The sequence below is a fragment of the Rhinoraja longicauda genome, chromosome 23, assembly GCF_053455715.1.
Source record: "Rhinoraja longicauda isolate Sanriku21f chromosome 23, sRhiLon1.1, whole genome shotgun sequence".
Classification (NCBI taxonomy): domain Eukaryota; kingdom Metazoa; phylum Chordata; class Chondrichthyes; order Rajiformes; family Arhynchobatidae; genus Rhinoraja; species Rhinoraja longicauda.
In genome coordinates, this window is record NC_135975.1 from 14988304 (window position 1) to 15007842 (window position 19539).

Genomic DNA, 19539 nt, shown 5'->3' on the forward strand with positions numbered 1-19539 from the left:
GTACAATACGACTTCCATATTTTAAAAATTCACAGGAAATGGAATTCCAGAAATTACACTCAGTTATAATTCATATGTAATAACAGGATATATGTGCACTGACTGATAAAAGCTGTTTTTATGTAGTAGTAAGATTACGATTTTGCATCTATATGCACCATATTAGTCAGCAATGACGTTTAAATTCTTGGATCATGCAGGTTCAAGTCACTGTAACAGTGAAGCTGTTTAGGAGGGGTCAGCGGCAGGGAAGGGGAAAGCGGAGGGGTCTGGAAATGAAAGTGTGTGCCAGTTCAAGTGACTACAGATTCTTCACCAGCTTACAAATGCCCGCCTGATGTACAGCCCATGCATATGGATGAGCTTTTGAGAGACCAGAGGATGGATTTTCTGGCTGCTGCAGGGCTACAAGCATTAAACAATTCTTAGGACTGGGACCCAGCCATAACCTGGGAGGGCCTGTATTCTCTATTTTTCTTTCTTCTTAAAAGTATGAAGTGATTTGTTAACCAGTTTTTGGTGCAGTATTTTCTTAATACACAGCTAAAAGAAATATAAATGGTCACTCACTGCTAATAATTAAGCTACTTTCAAAATGTTAAATAATATGCATCTGGATTAAATTTCTTGATTTTTTTTCAATGCTATTACTGGAATTCAAATATCCATCAGTTCTTGGATGTTTCCAGCTCTTCAAGTTTTTTGGTAAACCATTTCAATTCCAAAGAGTAGGGTTGCCTCTGCGCCATTATTACTAAATAAATCAGAAAGGTAAAGGCAATGTACATTGAAGTAAAGTCAGGAGGTTGCAGCACTTTGGAGATGGAGGGAAGATTTATACTGAAAATTAACACATTTGCAGAAAGACACAAATAGGTGACAAATGTTCATAGATATGAACTGAAACTTTCTGTTTTTCTGTTTTGCAAAAACATAGCAGAACTGTAGAGAGTATTTTTTAAAGACAATGGGAATGTGATCTTCTTATGAATGCAGACAGTATGTCTGAAGGGACTAAGTTACAGCTTTACACCAATCTTTATTACTGTGGAGGATGCTAGAAGAGAAGCCTGTGGCAATATTGGATGGGATAAAAGGAGATTCTCAAAAAGGCTAGGTAGTCCTCAAAGAAGAAAAATTACCTGGTCCAGTTGAGACGCATTCCTGGTTACTGAGGAAAGTAAGGGTGGAAAGTGAAGTCAATGGCACTGAATTTCAGAAGTGAACTACAATGCTGTTATATATGTGTGGTCAGTGCCTAAAACTGAAATATTATCCCTTGCAGTCAATGTCCAGGACAAATTTAGCTAGCATTTTGAAAAATACGGGCCAATAAATGAATGTCAGCACAGATTTGTTAACGGCTATTGCATTTGATTATCTTGGTCGAATTCTTTGATGAATTCACATCAAGGGCTGATTAAGGTTGATGTGTACATGCATTTATATTCGGCATTTAACAATGTACCACGTAATAAATTAGCAAAAAATTTGAAATGTAATTTTTCTAAATTAACTGCATTTGAATTTAATGCTTAATGAGTTTATTTGAACTTAACAAAACTTATGTGTAGGAAGGAACTGCAGATGCTGGTTTACAACAAAGAGACACATAAAATATTGGACTAGCTCAGCGGATCAGGTAGCATCTCTGGAGAAAAGGAATAGACGTTTTGGGTCAAGACCCTTTTTCAGCCTTTTTCAGGTGTAAGTAATTAGTAAAAGCAAAAATATGTGTTTTTTCTGTACGGTGAATCAGCGGACAGATAAAATGGGTTCTACGTTTTTAAGATTTCATATTCACTGTGGATAAAGGGGTACAAGAGGATGTACTAAGATTTCCATGAGGCAAATGACCAAGTTCTGGGGTTTGGTGCTGGATCCTCAACTTTTCCACAATTAATATAAATGACTTGGATGAAGGTAAAGTTGTGAAGATATAATATAGCTTCAAAAGGATATTAATTGATTAAGTGAGTGGGCAAAGAACTGGCAAATGAAATACAAGTTGGAAAGTTGAAAAAAGGAGCACATTATCTGAATGACGATAGACCATAGAGCTGGTAGATGAAGTGGATTCTGGCTGTTTTAGTGCATGATTTGCTAAAAGATGCAGGTAAATCAAGTAATCAGCAGAGCTGAGCAGCTTGTGATTATTGCTGCGATATTTTGGTATACACAGCCCAGACCGTCATACAAACCAACTTCCCTCCCATTGACTCCATTTTATCTCATGCTGCCTTGGCCAGCAGCATAATCAAGGACAAATTGCACCTGGCTACTCTCTCTTCTCCCATCTCCCATCGGGTAAAAGGTATAGAAGTGTGAAAGCGCAGACCTCCAGATTCTGGGGCAGTTTCTCCCCAGCTGTTATCAGACAACTGAACCATCCTACCACAACTAGATCCACCTCATTGGGAGACCCTCAGACTATCTTTGATCAGACTTTATCTTGCACTAAACTATATTCCCTTTATCATGTATTTGTACACTGTGAATGGCTCGATTGTAACCATGTATTGTCTTCCCACTGACTGGTTAGCACGTAACAAAAGCTTTTCACTGTATCTCAGTGCACGTGTCAATAAGCAAAACTAAAATAAACTAGTGGAGAAGGTTCAGGGGTTTTGGAGAAGTGATTTTGCAGGCTTTTTTAAAATCAGAATCATCACTTTATCCCACTTATATCCCATGCAAATTAAGCCTATCCCTCTGCACAGTTGGCAGTTAAGGCTTTGGATGCTGAAATGGATTATTCCCTGTTAGTTTTCTTCCTCCTGCTGCTGAGTCGTCTCTGCCTCATACTCCTTGGGGTTTCAGGTCTGCTTGCTGCACTCCCTCTGACATTAATTGCCCTCTGACTGGCTGGATTGTACAGCACACAATATTACAGTGACTGGGACTGATGCAGGCAACAGAATGTCAACTTTAGAAGACCATAGGCATTTTGAGCAACATGCTTGGCTCTCTTTGTGTTCAGCTATTGGGCTAAGAGTGCACATTGGTGTGAAGGGCTGGAGAGTAGAAGGTAATTCAAATATAAATATCCATGGAATCCGAAAAAGCTTTGTATCAGTAATGAAAAACAAGAAATTATTAATTGTAATGAAAATCAACTTGGTTCACTAACAACCTGGGTTCAGGGTGGTGAATCTGAGAAATTATTTGCCACAGAAGGCTGTGGAGGCCAAGTCTATGGATATTTTTAAGGCAGAGATAGATTTTTGATTAGTACGGGTGTCAGGGGTTATGAGGAGAAGGCAGGAGAATGGGGTTAGGAGGGAGAGATAGATAGATCAGCCATGATTGAATGGCGGAGTAGACTTGATGGGTTGAATGGCGGAGTAGACTTGATGGGCTGAACGGTCTAATTCTGCTCCTATCACTTATGACCTTATGATCGTTAACAAAATAACATCTGCCATTCTTACTTAGTCTAAGAACAGGCCTCTTGGCGCATCATGTCTGCGCCAATCACGATGCCAATCTAACCAATCCCAAGGTCTTGTCAGTGACACCTAAAACCTGAGAATAAATTAATCGCAGAAGCATACAGTACAGTAACAGATTGTACTGAAGCATACAGTACAGTAACAGACTGTACGGAAGCAGACAGTACAGTAACAGACTGTACTGAAGCATACTGTACAGACCCTTTGGGATACCTTGTCCAGGCCCAGTGTAATGCCTATTCATGCTAATCCCACATCTGCCCACATCAGGCACATATCCCTATATGCATTTTCTAGCCAAGTATCTATCCAAATATCTTTTAAAACACATTAGTTATATCTAACTCCACCTTCTCCTCTGGTAGCTCATTTCACATATCATTCCAGATGTGTGAAAAATCTACCCCTCAGACCTCCTTAAAATTTCTCCCCAACATTAAATCTGTGCTCTCCAGATTATTTATACTATCTATGCTCAACTTAATTTTATAATTCTCTATAAGGTCACCTCTCAGCCTCTTGTTCAATGAGAATAAGCCCCGCCTTTCCAATGTTTCTCTGTACCTACAGCCTTCCGTGCCAGGTCCACCTGGTGAATTGCTTCTGCGCTCTCTGTTGTAACTACGTCCTATCTGCAGTGCGGAGACCAGAACAGCATACAATACACTTAGGTGCAGTCTAAATAATGTGTTGTATCACTGCAACATAATATCCCAACTCTGATACTCAATGCCTTGGCTTATGAAGGCAAGCGTACCAAACATTTATTTTAATATTCTCTGTGCATGTATGCTGCACAAGCTTGCAATCTCAAAACATCATCTTCCAGTGATGGAAGAAGAGCAACATGTAGACCTGGAGCTGGATAGATATGGTGAGCAGGCTGAAGAACCTGGAAAAAGTCTTTGCAGAACACCGCCAGCCTTATCTTCGAGCGGAGCTGAGCAGAAAGGCTTTGAATGCATGAATAATTGATGACTCCCAGATAAAGAGATTATTTTCTCAAGGTGCCTTATAAATCATTGTCCCCAGTCAAGCAAAGTGACCCTTTCCTCATTCAAATTCTTAACATCAATATAATACACCGAAAATCAACCAACCCAGATGACAAAATAATCCCTCACATCCTCCTTTGCAGCGCTGCCCACTTTGACTATTGCACATCGACAAATAAACCCCCGATTAATTTACTGAAATGACTCCTCACAGCTATTTTCTGCAGTATGCAGTTCATTCTGACATGACTTGTGGTCCCAAGTAAATTTTCATTGTTTGACCAAGAGAGGGTTTTCATACCTAGGGATTAGAGCTGTAACAACTTCCTACCAGGATCTTCAAATGATGCCCCATACAGATCTCCTGGCCTTCCAGACATCCCAAACATCTGCCTTGGCATTTATCGCACTGATAAGAATACTCTTTTATTAGAGCTGGGGGCTCTCTCTTTTTCTGCAACTCTCCTCTTCCAAGGCAGAAACATGCTTTTTTGCTGGTGTCTGTCATGCTTTTCTGTCTGATCTGTGGCAAACTGTTAGAAGCTGCATTAAATTGAGCTTGATTCCTCCGGAATTGCATAGGTCTCACTTTAGCGTATGATTCTGGTTGCTAACCGCAATGGCACTGTTTCTAATGTTTTTGGTGTGCTTAATTTTGTTTTGCAGGGGATCTATCTGGGATAATAGTGCTTAATGCAGCAATGAAAAAGGATGACATCCAACTTCCAAGTAATCAATACTTATCGTCAACCAGCTTCAGTTGACAATGAGAAATTGAAGCATCAGTAAGTAAACCGGAACCAAAGGTCACACTTACCTGTTTTGAACTCTTCCAGGGTGAAAAAAAGCCTGCAGTAGAACAAAAAAAAGAAATAATAATAAGGTTGAAAGGATTTCTGCAATGAAGGTACCACAGGTCAGACATTAACATTAAATCCCGATAACAGTTCTCATAGCTGCATGATTGATACAAATAACTGTAGTAATCCAATATGTGGATAAGAAGGTACATGATCATCCGGCATTCCCACGAGTTTGTACTTTTGGTATGGTCTATCAGTAGCATTGTGCCCCACTTGTATTGTCGAAGTCCTGGGAAATTATTGCACAAGTAAGTTATTTTAAATTGTGTTAGAACTTCCTAAAATTTCAGTGCGGCTTCAATTGTGACACAGAAACTCTTTCAATAACTGAAAAGAACTGCTCCCAAACATCTTAAGTCTTTTCTTGAAAAACAGACAAATTTGTATATTGGCTGTTTTTCAGAGAAGTTTGAAACCTTAAAACATATTTAGTTAAAAATGCCACAATATATTTTGTGTTTCACAGGTAACAGAAAATATTGAATTTGAAGATAGACACAAAAAGCTGGAGTAAACTCAGCGGGTCAGACAGCATCTCTGAAGAAAAGGGATAGATGATGTTTCGGGTCGAGACACTTCTTCAGACTGAGAGTCAGGGGGAAGGGAAACGAGAGATATAAGAAAATAACTGCAGATGCTGGTACAAATCGAAGGTATTTATTCACAAAATGCTGGAGTAACTCAGCAGGTCAGGCAGCATCTCGGGAGAGAAGGAATGGGTGACGTTTCGGGTTGAGACCCTTCTTCAGAGATATAGACGGTGATGTAGAGAGATCTAGAACAAATGAATAAAAGATATGCAAAAAAGTAACAATGATAAAGGAAACAGGCCATTGTTAGCTGTGTGCAAGCGAAAATTAGTAGACAATGAGACTCAACCAGATGACTTTGAAGTTGGTACGATTTGGGTGGGGGAGGGATAGAGAGCAGGGGTTACTTGAAGTTAGAGAAATCAATATTCATACCACTGGGTTGTAAGTTGCCCAAGTAAAATATGAGATGCTGTTCCTACAATTTGCGTTTGGCCTCACTGACAATGACAGAAAGGTCAGTGTGGGAAAGGGAGAGGAATTAAAGTGTTTGGCAACCGGGAGATCAGGTAGGTCCAGGCGGACTGAGCTTTGTCACCTTCACCGCCTTACAACCATGTAAATGAATATTGATTTCTCTAACTTCAAATAACCCCTGCATCCCCTCTTTCTCCATCCCTCCCCACCCAAGTCGTACCAGCTTCAAAGTCATCTGGTTGAGTCCATTGGCTGTACTCGTTTTCACCTAGCACACAGCTAACAATGGCCTGTTTCCTTTATCATCATTACTTTTTTGCAGATCTTTCATTCAGATGCTGTCTGACCCGCTGAGTTACTCCAGCTTTTTGTGACTATCTTCAGTTTAAACCAGCAACTACAGTTCCTTCCTACACATATTGAATTTGAAATGGATTACTGCAGGAATATGATATTCTCATAATAACAGTGTAGCTGTGTGATGGAACTGACTTGCAAATAACTAACATAATCTATTATCAGATTTAGAAGTAGATGACCAATACAGAATTTTAGTATGTCCCATGATAACAGGATAACGTATTTATGCAACCATTTGAAGGAGTTTTATAATACATAACAGACCATTCACAATGTACAAGATGATCAATCTCGATTACCTCTTGAGATTCCTAACATCTGAGAAAAGTTTTTTTAACCAGTTTAATATCTCAGCTCTAATACTGAAGATTGACTTCAGAATAGGTTCTAGCCACACATTTTAACACACATACAATACTGATATCTACCTGACAATGTGCAAACTGTCCAGAAATATTCTGTTCACAAGAAACAGGGCAAATTCAATCTTGTTAATTAGTCTATTTCCAATCTTTACCAATGTGATGGCTGGTGTCATGTTCCAAACATTGACCAAAGGGCAGCATTTGATTGAGCGTGGTAACAAGAAGGTATCACAAAGTAGCAAGAAGTACTGGTAAAACTGAAGCCAATGAGTATTATAAGGAAAACACTCTATTGGTCCAAGTTATATCTCTCCCAGGACATAACTGCAGCAGTTTTCAGGGTGGGCTCCAGGTCCCTACCATCTTCAGCTACATCATTAACAACTTTCCTTCCATCATAAGATCAGAAATTTGGATTGCAGATAACTTTGCAATGCTTTATTCCATTTACAATTCTTCAGCAAATGTCTGTACGCAGCAAGACCAAGGAAATATCCAGGCATTGGGCAGATGGTAGCAGGTAGCTTGTGCCAGGCAAGGACCTTCTCCATGAGGAGAGTCTTAGCACTTACCCGACATTTAATCGCATTACCATCTCCATATCCCCTACGTTCAACCGAACCTGCCACATTAATACCTTGAGTAAAAAAGCCGATTAGAGGCTGTGTAGTCTGCTGTAAGTGACCTGACACTCCACAGCCTTTCTATCATCTAAAAGGCATAACTTAGTGGTGCGATGGAATACTCTCCACTTGTCGAAATGAGTGTAGCAAAAGTCAATCTGCTTGACCGGCACTCCAGCAATCATTCTAAACATGTTCCCCCCCACCACAGGTGTACAGTAGCAACAGTACAAAATGCTTTGCAGTTACTTGCCAAAGTTTACTTGGAGAGCATCTCCCAAACCAACAATCTTTAACATGAGGAAGGACTAGGGCAACAGGTGCATGGGAACAACACAATGTTCAAGGTTCCCCTCCTGCTCATATATTGACCTGGCAACATTATTGTTGAGTCTAAATACTGGAATTTTATTCTTAATAGCATTGCGGGAGTGCTTTCACCGGGAGAACTACACTGGGCTCTAAAGGTCAATTAGGGTTGGGCAATGAATGCGTCCAGTCAGAGATGTCCTCCAAGTAAAAAACATATAAATAACAACAAAGGCTGTATAAATTAATTGCACTCCTGCTGATATTGGGTGTGTGCTGTAGGGTGAAACCTTCTGTTGGACAGAAACAAAGTAGCTCACGAAAGCAATCATTTTTAACTTCTTGCCCAACTGATTTCTAAAGGAGTTAAAAATTATGCCTCCACTGTGTTGCTTTTGTTCCTTATGGTATGTTGTTTCACAATGCTCCTAAATGATCTAATTCTCACCCAGTAAAAGAAAATTACAATCATTTAATATCAATGCCTGATTGATAGGGAAAGACTAGTTGCTTGCCTATTAGCCATCTGCTGATGCCATTAACTTTACAAAGAAATTAGATTCAGAATGCACTGAATAGTAATCAAGTAAAAACAAAGCTGTTACCTTTTCCTTCACCAAGCATGTCTTGGGAACAAATAATTAAAAAATAAATATATTTACTTTTTTTCCCAATTTTGTCATGTTATTTTATCCCATTTACTTCTGCACTCAAGGATCTGCCAGTCTAGACCTCTGCCAATTACTTAATATTTCAGTAACTAGTGAGTACAAATGTGTAGCATCGTTTGATAATGCACCAGTTCTTTCTTTTGTCTCTGCATGAATCATCAAGATGTTTTGCAAGACAGCCTGATGAGATCACAAATGTGGTTTTACAAGCAAAAAGAGGCTGCAGGCAGCAAGCACAATGCCTGGTGTGTTAAAAATAATCTCAAAATAATCAAAATAATGAATAGAAACGGAATGGTGTTTTCCTGTCAAAGCAACAAATCTACAAAAATAGCAGTTTAAAGGAGATAGCAGGCCTATTAGCAGGTGCCCAGAAAAAAAGACATGTTAGGAATAGTTCCTTCATTGGATCGCTTCTGTTATTTTGTAGCGACCATAAAGAGTGGTCCCGGTCGTCGAACCCTCAGATTGGCCGGAAAGGTCACGTGTAGGCGCGACCGTGGGGATTGGTCCAGAGAGCGACATCGCTGATTGGACAGCGATGTCATGTGCGCTTTTGGCGCCCAAAAAGAGTAGTTCAGAGAAGTCTTCGAAGAAGACAGTGAGTTTTTGATGGTTGTCCTTTACCTTGTTGTTTAACCTTTGTATTCGAATATTGCTGTCGCAATAAACTTCTTCTACAACCAACAAGTTTCCGGACTCGCCATATTGCTGACCCCGACGTGATCTGGACGATCACCGACTATGCAGGAACACGACGCCCCGTTGTTGGATGCTGCGCCTGGCACACCGGAGTTAAGCGCAGTAAGCGTTCACCTTCCGTCGTTTTGGACACATCAACCGCAATCTTGGTTTGTCCACACCGAAGCCCAATTTCATTTAAGGAACATATCGGCCGACGCGACGAAGTATTACTATCTCGTCAGCGCTCTATCACCGGAGACGACCACACGCATGATGCGGTTCATCGTTAATCCGCCTGCGGAAAGCAAGTACGAGGCAATGAAGACATTGTTACTGCGAACCTTCGGGTTTCATAGGCACGATCGCGCTAAAAAACTTCTGCACCTACCGGACCTCGGAGATCGACTGCCGTCCGTTCTCATGGCCGAGATGATGATGCTAGCCGGTGAGCATACGGATTGCCTCATGTTCGAACAGGCATTCCGAGAGAAGCTTCCCGAAGATGTCAGACTTCTGCTCACGGATTGTTCTTTTAAGGACCCCGAAGCATATGCAGAGAAAGTGGACGCGCTCATAGCGGCTAAATCAAAGGCAAGCGGTTCGATCAACAAGGTCTCGACATCAGTGACCACGACACAGCGACATCAAGATGGCGCCGCGTCTCCCGCTAGTTCTCCAAAAGCCCGCCAAAAAGATCCGCACAAGCGCGGCTAGTGCTATTATCACCTACGATGGGGTAGAGAATCCCGCAACTGCCGCTCACCTTGTACTTTCGCGGGAATGCCTCGGCCGATCGTACATAGGGGCAGTTGCGATTGGCCAGAACCGACGCCTCTACGTCCGAGATCGATTCACGGACACAGAATTTTTGGTGGACACGGGAGCCATCGTCAGTATAGTGCCGCCGACCGACCTCGAGACCAGATCGGGTAAGACAGGTCCCACCCTCATCGCGGTTAATGGCAGCCCCATATGCACTTTCGGTACACGGAAGATGTCCCTTGTGTTAGGCCTCCGCACGTACGAATGGCCATTCATCGTAGCAGACGTCAGACAAGCGATCCTAGGCGCAGATTTTCTCTGGGCCTTTTCACTGGTCCCTGATGTCCGCGGTAACGGCCTCCGACCCTCCGCCAGCGAGGAGCCCGTCGCTCCGACAATCGCCTCCCCGCTCAGCCCTACTGTCCAGGCCGTTGTCGCGGCCCCTGACTCGTATGCTGAGGTCCTGGCGGAGTTTCCAGAGCTGCTCATCCAGCGTTTTGACGCTCTTTCGGCCAAGCATGGCGTGGTACACCACATTCGCACCGAGGGGCCTCCCGTTTTCGCTCGGGCCAGGAGACTACCGCCGGACAAACTGGTGGTGGCGCGGGCGGAATTCAGGAAAATGGAAGAAATGGGCATTGTCCGTCAGTCCGACAGCCCGTGGGCCTCGCCTTTGCATATGGTCTCCAAAGCATCTGGGGGGTGGAGACCATGTGGCGATTATCGGCGTCTCAATGCTGTCACCACGGCTGATCGCTACCCCATACCGCACCTGCAGGACTTTTCGTCTGGGCTGGAAGGGGCGGTGGTTTTCTCCAAGATCGATTTGGTGCGAGGATACCACCAAATTCCTGTGCGGCCGGAGGACATACAAAAACTGCCACGATCACTCGTTCGGGTTGTTCGAATGGTTGCGCATGCCTTTCGGTTTAAAGAACGCGGCACAGGCTTTCCAGCGACTGATGGACCGTGTGGGTCGGGGTTTACCCTTTGTGTTTATTTATTTGGACGACATCCTGGTCGCCAGCCCCTCAGTGCAGGAACACCAGGTCCACTTGCGGACTGTGTTCCAGAGGCTCCAAGACCACGGGCTCATTATCCAACCCTCCAAGTGTCAATTCGGCCTCCCTTCTCTTGATTTTCTAGGGCACAGAATCACCCCTGCCGGCGCCACCCCTTTGCCCGAGAAGGTGGAGGCTATCCGGGCATTTCCCAGGCCCACCACAGTAAAAGGGCTGCAGGAGTTCGTAGGTATGGTTAACTTCAACGTAGGTTCGTTCCGGCAGCTGCGCGGGTTATACGCCCGCTCTTCCAGTGCCTTGCGGGAAAACCGGTAGAGTTGATATGGTCCCCGGCCGCAGAGTCGGCTTTTACAGCAGCTAAGGCAGCCTTGGCAGACGCCACCATGTTGGTCCACCCGAGCCCCTCCGCCCCCACGGCCCTGACGGTTGACGCCTCTGACGTGGCGGTGGGTGGGGTCTTGGAGCAGCAGGTCGGTGGCCGTTGGCAGCCCTTGGCGTTTTTCAGCCGGCAACTAAATTCGGCTGAGCTGAAGTATAGCGCATTTGACCGAGAGCTTCTGGCCCTCTATTTAGCTGTTCGTCATTTCAGGTATTTCCTTGAGGGCCGCCCATTTGTGGCCTTTACGGACCATAAACCATTAACATTTGCATTTTTCAAATTGTCTGACCCATGGTCGGCCCGTCAGCAGCGGCACCTGACTGCCATCTCCGAATTTACCACCGATGTCCGTCATGTCGCGGGTAAGCTTAATGCCGTTGCTGACGCCCTGTCTAGACCTGCGGACTCGCCATAATTTGATCTTTTCCTAACGGATGCACACGGACACATTGCAGATTTCTAATATTTTTGTTATGTTTTATTAGATTTTAGTTTAATTTTTGGCATAATTTCACATTAAAAAACTGGTCTGCAAATTTGGAAGTCAAGGAAGTAAGGAAGAAAAACCTTCAGAAGGGATTGAAAAACTATCTGGATCATACAATGCAAGTTATAGAAAAACAACAATAAAACTGCAGATTATGCAAATTTGAAACAAAAAACAGAAAAATCAACAGGTCACTGAGATCTGATGAAGGATACCTGGATTTATCATATCATATCATATATATACAGCCGGAAACAGGCCTTTTCGGCCCTCCAAGTCCGTGCCGCCCAGTGATCCCCGTACATTAACACTATCCTACACCCACTAGGGACAATTTTTTACATTTACCCAGCCAATTAACCTACATACCTGTACGTATTTGGAATGGTAATTGTTTCTTTTTCCATAGATATTGCCTGATCTGCTAATTGATTCCAGCAATTACTGCTTTTATTAAAGCAAAGTTAGTTGTACCTGCAACTGAATTAATTTGAAAGCAGACAAATAGTGGGGACTATTAAGGGACTCAAGGTTCTGGTAATACCACATTGGCTATGTAATTGCAAATACACTGAAGAGGTTGGACAGATAAATAACAGGTATGATTTAAGGCACATAATTGAAAATTGATGAAGTTAAGAAGAGGACCATAAATTGAACTTTGAAGAACTCTCATTACAAAATAGTTTGAATTTGAAAAAGTTAAAAATATTCAGTGCACTACATACATCAAACCTAAGAATATGGCAATTTAGTTAAAATTAGTTTAGGAATTTTTTGAGGATGTAACTAGGAAAATTGACAGGGGAGAGCTGGTGGATGTGGTGTACCTCGACTTTCAGAAATCCTTCGACAAGGTCCCACATAGGAGATTGGTGGGCAAAATTAGAGCGCATGGTATTGGAGGTAGGGTATTGACATGGATAGAAAATTGGTTGACTGGCAGAAAGCAAAGAGTGGAGATAAATGGGTCCCTTTCAGAATGGCAGGCAGTGACTAGTGGGGTACCGCAAGGCTCGGTGCTGGGACCGCAGCTATTTACAATGTACATCAATGACTTGGATGAAGGGATTAAAAGTACCATTAGCAAATTTGCAGATGATACAAAGCTGGGTGGCAGTGTGAACTGTGAGGAAGATGCTATGAAGTTGCAGGGTGACTTGGACAGGTTGTGTGAGTGGGCGGATGCATGACAGATGCAGTTTAATGTGGATAAGTGTGAGGTTATCCACTTTGGTGGTAAGAATAGGAAGGCAGATTATTATCTGAATGGTGTCAAGTTAGGAAAAGGGGACGTACAACGAGATCTGGGTGTCCGAGTGCATTAGTCACTGAAAGTAAGCCTGCAGGTACAGCAAGCAGTGAAGAAAGCCAATGGAATGTTGGCCTTCATAACAAGAGGAGTTGAGTATAGGAGCAAAGATGTCCTTCTGCAGTTGTACAGGGCCCTAGTGAGACCGCACCTGGAGTACTATGTGCAGTTTTGGTCTCCAAGTTTGAGGATGTATATTCTTGCTATTGAGGGCGTGCAGCGTAGGTTTACTAGGTTAATTCCCGGAATGGCGGGATTGTCATATTTTGAAAGACTGGAGCGACTAGCCTTGTATACACTGGAATTTAGAAGGATGAGAAGGGATCTTATCGAAACGTATATGATTATTAAGGGGTTGGACACGTTAGAGGCAGGAAACATGTTCCCAATGTTGGGGGAGTCCAGAACCAGGGACCACAGTTTAAGAATAAGGGGTAAGCCATTTAGAACGGAGATGAGGAAAAGCTTTTTCAGTCAGAGAGTTGTGAATGTGTGGAATTCTCTGCCTCAGAAGGCAGTGGAGGCCAATTCTCTGAATGCATTCAAGAGAGAGCTAGATAGAGCTCTTAAGGATAGCAGAGTCAGTGGGTATGGGGAGAAGGCAGGAACGGGGTACTGATTGAGAATGATCAGTTGTGATCACATTGAATGGCGGTGCTGGCTCGAAGGGCCGAATGGCCTACTCCTGCACCTATTGTCTATTGTCTATAAAACACTAACAGCTGCACAGTGTGAATATTTTAATGCTGCTGCAACAGATTGACTTTGGAAACATAGAAAATATGTGCAAGAGTAGGTCATATGGCCCTTCGAGCCAGCACCGCCATTCAATATGATCATGGCTGATCATCCAAAATCTGTACCCCGTTCTGGCTTTCCCCCCATATCCCTTGATTCCCTTAGCCCTAAGAGGTAAATCTAACTCTCTCTTGAACATATCCAGTGAATTGGCCTGCACTGCCTTCTATGGCAGAGAATTCCACAGATTCACAACTCTCTGGGTGAAAGTTTTTCCTCATCTCAGTCCTAAATGGCTTACCCCTTATTCTTAAACTGTGACCCCTGGTTCTTGATTCCCCTAACATCGGGAACATTTTTCCTGCATCTACCCTGTCCAATCCTCTAAGATTTTTTTTGTTTCTATTAGATCCCCTCTCATCCTTCTAATTTCCAGCAAATACAAGCCCTGGTGACCCATCCTTTCATCATGCATCAGTCCCGCCATCCCGGGAATTAACCTGGTGAACCTATGTTGCACTCCCTCAATAGCAATAATGTCCTTTCTCAAATGAGGCAACCAAAATTGCACACAATACTCCATGTGCGGTCTCACCAGAGCCCTGTACAACTGCAATAGGACCTCCTTGCTCATCAACTCAAATCCTCTCGCAATGAAGGCCAACATGACAATTGGCTTTCTTCACTGCCTGCTGTACCTGCATGCTTACTTTCAGTGACTGATGTACAAGCACACCCAGGTCTCGTTGCACCTCCCCTTCTCCTAATCTGACACCATTCAGATAATAAACTGCCTTCCTATTCTTGCCACCAAAGTGGATAACCTCGTATTGATCCACGTTACACTGCATCTGCCATGCTTCTGCCCACTCGCCCAACCTATCCAAATCACCCTGCAGCCTCATAACATCCTGCTCACAGCTCACACTGCCACCCAGCTTTGTGTCATCCACAAACTTAGAGAAGCCAATTCAACATTAAAATGAATAGTAAAAAATATATTCTGGTGAACTGATGAAGTGACTCAATTATAGAGGAATGAAGTGCAATTATCCCATAAAGGCTAAAAGGTTGTCAAATCGTATTAGAATTCTTAACAGCTATATAATTGAAAGCATTTTGAAATTTCATGGAGGACAATTTATTTAAAATTCTATGTAAAAACATATGTAGATATGTATTTAGAAGAAGTTGATTATTTTGGGGCAATAACTATGATTATTGTGGAATTCTTTCGCATTAGGTACTCAAGAAAAACAATAAACTGCTTGCATCAAACTTTGAATATGCCTGCTGACATCCATGAGAAATGATTGACAACAATATGATGGAATATGCCTAAATAATGAAATGCTGCCCACATGGGGCTAAAGCAATGGACTGCACCAGGCTATCTGGCGCCATTGATTGCTCTGTTCCTTCACTAGATTCCACTTGTAGTCCACCAGCAGAAGCTAGATGCACTGGTATTCCCCAGCAATATCATCCTATGGCAGCCAGACCCAGCAATGGATCAGATTTCCCATTCATTTAAATGGAAATTACCAACCAAAAATTAGGTGGAAGAGAATAACAGAGATACCAAAAAATGATTAAAGATCTTGTTTGGATGGGAAAGGTCTACATTCATCTTTGTCTCCTGCCAAATGCTGCCAGTGCATTGCAAGGCTGAGCCCAAGAACAATGCCGATTGAGGTCTAGTCAATTTTGAGGCCTTAGTAAGCCTCACCAGGAGTGGATACACAGCATCAAGATTCGCAATACCATCATGAATGCACTTTCTAAATGATTATGGGCACTGATCTCCAGAAATTGGTGCGAATGCTTAATTTCTTCAAGGACGCTTTGGGAACATCCTTGAAATTCTGTCCACCTGAATCATTTCGTCTCAAAATGGAAGTTCAGGAAAGAGTATCCGCTTTGGGAATCTTTTTTTTCTCTTGTGAATGACAGCTTTAATTAGGACCTCACTTTAAGGGAAGATAGTTGTTGGTTTGCTTATTCTTCCAACAAATTTGGAAGATTTTGCAGAGACAGTGTCGCTTTTTATGAGTATTGTGTTGTGCTTTATGTCTTGATCTCTAAATATCCTTTCTGTCTTCAGACCAAAGGCTGTGCTGACACAATGAAAAAGTGGTCAAATTCATCATCAATGTTTGCCTTCAACTAGAGGGAGCGCTGAGTTTTCAAGGGTCTGGTCTTGGATCTTTATTGTCAAAGGCAGTGTGGTGCAACAGGGTCTTAGCATTGGGTTTCATCTGCTTTAATGGTTCAATGAAAGCGTCAGCAATGGATTACTTTGGCTCCTGGTTCGCTGAAGCGCTGATTTAAAACATTTTTGGCTTCAGGTTCAAATTTCTCCAACAAATCTTTTTGAACTCTGATTCCTCCACTGTGCATCTTCCAAGTTCTTCACCATTATTGATTATAAGATAAAAACGGAAAGCAGGAAAGGCAACATCCAAGGGAAGAAAGACACAGCCAATGTTTGAAGGCAAGGACTTTTCAACAGAATAAGTCGCTGGATGAAGGATCTTTGATCTGAAACTTTGACTATTTTTCTCTCCAGAGATTTAGCTTGACATGTTTTCAAACATCTACCACCTTTTGATTCAACTGGCTCTAAGATTTTACCTAAAGCTTATTCCTGGAGACACAGATGATGGAACAGGCTGTCAGAAGAAGTAGTTGAGACAGGACAAATAACAACATTTAAAAGACATTTTGACAGGTACATCGACAGAAACGGTTTAGAAGAATATGGGTCAAACGCAAGCAAATGGGCCTGGCTTAGATAGGTATCTTGGTGGGCTGAAAGGCCTGTTTCTGTGCTGTATGACTCTATAACTATATAGAACTATAAAAAATGGCATTTACACCCAACGCAGCAAACATCAGGACTCATGTGGGAATGTGAAATCCTTATTCTTGCTAGCTGGGCTCAACAGGCAAAATTTCAGCTCTGCTCCAGTGCTGAACTCTGCATGGATTGTAGTGGCAGAACACAAACTTGTTGCAGTTCATCAGATCAACCATATTTATCTCTGTCTATATAACCTTCACCACATATCCTATGCATGGTACACATTCCACTTTGTAATCCAGTCCAGGATTTAGGTACGACTGGAGTCACTGATATAGTTAGTTTGTTGCTTGTTTGGTTAGTTGTTAGTCTGTTAGCTGAAGCGAGGAACGCACAGGTGTGCTGCTCACTCGGCACAGGTGTGGTGCTCACTCGGCATGGGTTTAATAAATGTTTTATGGTTCACCGAATACTTCGTAATGGATTGACTACAAAACATGGTGTCAGAAGTGGGATTCAAACCTACGCCCCCAAGTTCCTCAGCTCTTCCTCTGAGAAATCTGCTTGCTGAATTTGCGCCAGGTTACACTTGGCACAGGATCGGCGTTCCTGTTCATTTGATTGGACAGGCAAGATTGCAAAGAGAAAAGAATATGCAAAAGGTAATACACATTTTAAAAAAATATTTGAATTGGGTTTTATGTTTTAAACTAATTTTTAAATATTTATAAATAATTAAAATTTATTAACTTTTTAACATTTATTAGATAATTCTTAAAATAATTTAAATTGGTTCTTTGCTTTAAATTTGTTTTTTAAACATTTCTGTCAAGGCCGTTGAAAGCATTCAAACCCTTAATATCTTTAAAGGTGGTCTAAACCTGGGGCCTGGTTTTAAAGCGGGTCAGAGGTTCTTCACTTATTTTGTGGGCAGGGCTTGCTTCAGCCATTTCATGTGGCAGCCTTCCACCGAACGGAGCCCTGCTGCTGCAGAAGACCTCACCATCTGGATGATGTGTGCACATGATGATATTTTCCAAAGTTACATTAACAACTGGCACATATATTACCAGGGCGGCACAGTGGCGTAGTTTGACAAGAGCTACTGTCTTACAGCACCAGAGACCCGAATTTGATCCTAACTACAGGTGCTTGTCTGTACGGAGTTTCTACGTTCTCCCCGTGACCTGTGTGGGTTTTCTCCAATATCTTCGGTTTCCTCCCACACTCCAAAGACATAGGTTAATTGGTGGTATAAATGTATAAATCTAAAATCGTCACTAGTGTGTGTAGGGTAGTGTTAATGTGCGGGGATCGCTGGTCGTTGCGGATTCAGTGGTCCTAAATGCCTGTTCCGTGCTGTATCTCTAAACTAAACTACACTACTGTGGAATAAGTTGCAACCAGCAAGTTCATGTTCATATTTTATTCTTGGAGAACATAAGCTGCATAAGACAAGGTGTTACATATTTGTGGTAAAATATATAATTTAGAGTTTAAATGTTAGTTTAAGTGGGGTGAACTAAAATGATAAAAGGGTTTGATAGAATCAATATCAGCAATTTATTTCAAGCAAAACACAAAGTACTGGAGGAACTCAGCGGGTCAGGCAACGACTGTGGAGGGAATGGATAGATTATGTTTTGGGTCCAGACCCTTTTTTCAGATTGGAGGAGAACTTCTTCAAAGTAGTCCTATTTTGAGGAGATTTTGCAACAGAGCAGTGAAATGAGGCACAACATTCTGGATTATTGAGTAAAACACAAAGTGCTGGAGGAACTCAGTGGGATAGGCAGCATCTGTGGTAAGAATGGACAGATGACATTTTGGGTCTGGGCCCTACTTTAGACTTCTTTTGCTCAAGGTATGAGCTAATTCATCAGGTGGCTAATAATTGCAGATTTAAGAGGAAAATACATGACTAATAAGAAAAAATAAGAGTAATATTCATAGCTAATCTGAACCAACTCTATCTAAACCATAATTCTTTTGAGTCTGATTTAATTCCTGAAAATTTGTGATTTCATCCCCAGCAATTGGATAATTCCAAAGCTAGGAAATTAATCTGACCTCTGAAAACGTTTTGTAACTTTACAGAAACTCAGCAAGGTCTTGAAAGCTCACTTGAGTCTGATAATGCTGCAACAGCAGTCTCAGTAGTGTATTTTCTCCAATTTCTTCACAAACAAGCATCACTATGTATGCCCGGCAACATTTATGTGGATTTATGCCATGCTTGGAGGACACAGAGTAAAGTATTCTAAAAGTATAACAGGTGCACTGAATATTTGACCTTAATTTAATATTTGCTTGTTCAGTTGCATAATGCACAAGCATAATACAATGTATTATACAATAGATTTTCTAATGCATAGCTGGTGCTTTGTAAGTAGCATACCCATTTTAGACAGTGCATTAAAAGCAAGAAACAGTATACTGAAAGACACAAACTGCATTTGCAAATGATATCACATTTCAAATGAAATGCTATTATATTTATATGTGGCAGTCAAGAATGGATATTGTTTTGAAACTACAGTCTAACTAATTATTTATTCTGTAGGGTTCAATGTATGGTATTTCTACAATCCCCATGCGACTTCTATTTCGTATCCCAACAACTTTAATGGAGGTCTGGATGGCCTTGAGTACACAAAACTATAATTGCTAAAATATGACATAATAATGTTCCATAATTATTTATAAA

General features: G+C 42.0%; 1 protein-coding gene across 14 annotated transcripts in view; it reads right to left on the reverse strand.

Moving 5' to 3' along the window:
- The window catches only part of magi2a (membrane associated guanylate kinase, WW and PDZ domain containing 2a), a 356011-nt gene that overhangs the window by 58882 nt on the left and 277590 nt on the right, over positions 1-19539 (reverse strand). For all 14 annotated transcript variants that reach the window (XR_013548786.1, XM_078419740.1, XM_078419739.1 and 11 more), the window contains one exon: positions 5265-5296. Coding sequence is in view for 13 of the 14 variants with exons in the window: in XM_078419740.1 (XP_078275866.1) it covers positions 5265-5296 (32 nt within the window). In the remaining variant the exon portion in view is untranslated. The remainder of the gene's footprint in view (positions 1-5264; positions 5297-19539) is intronic.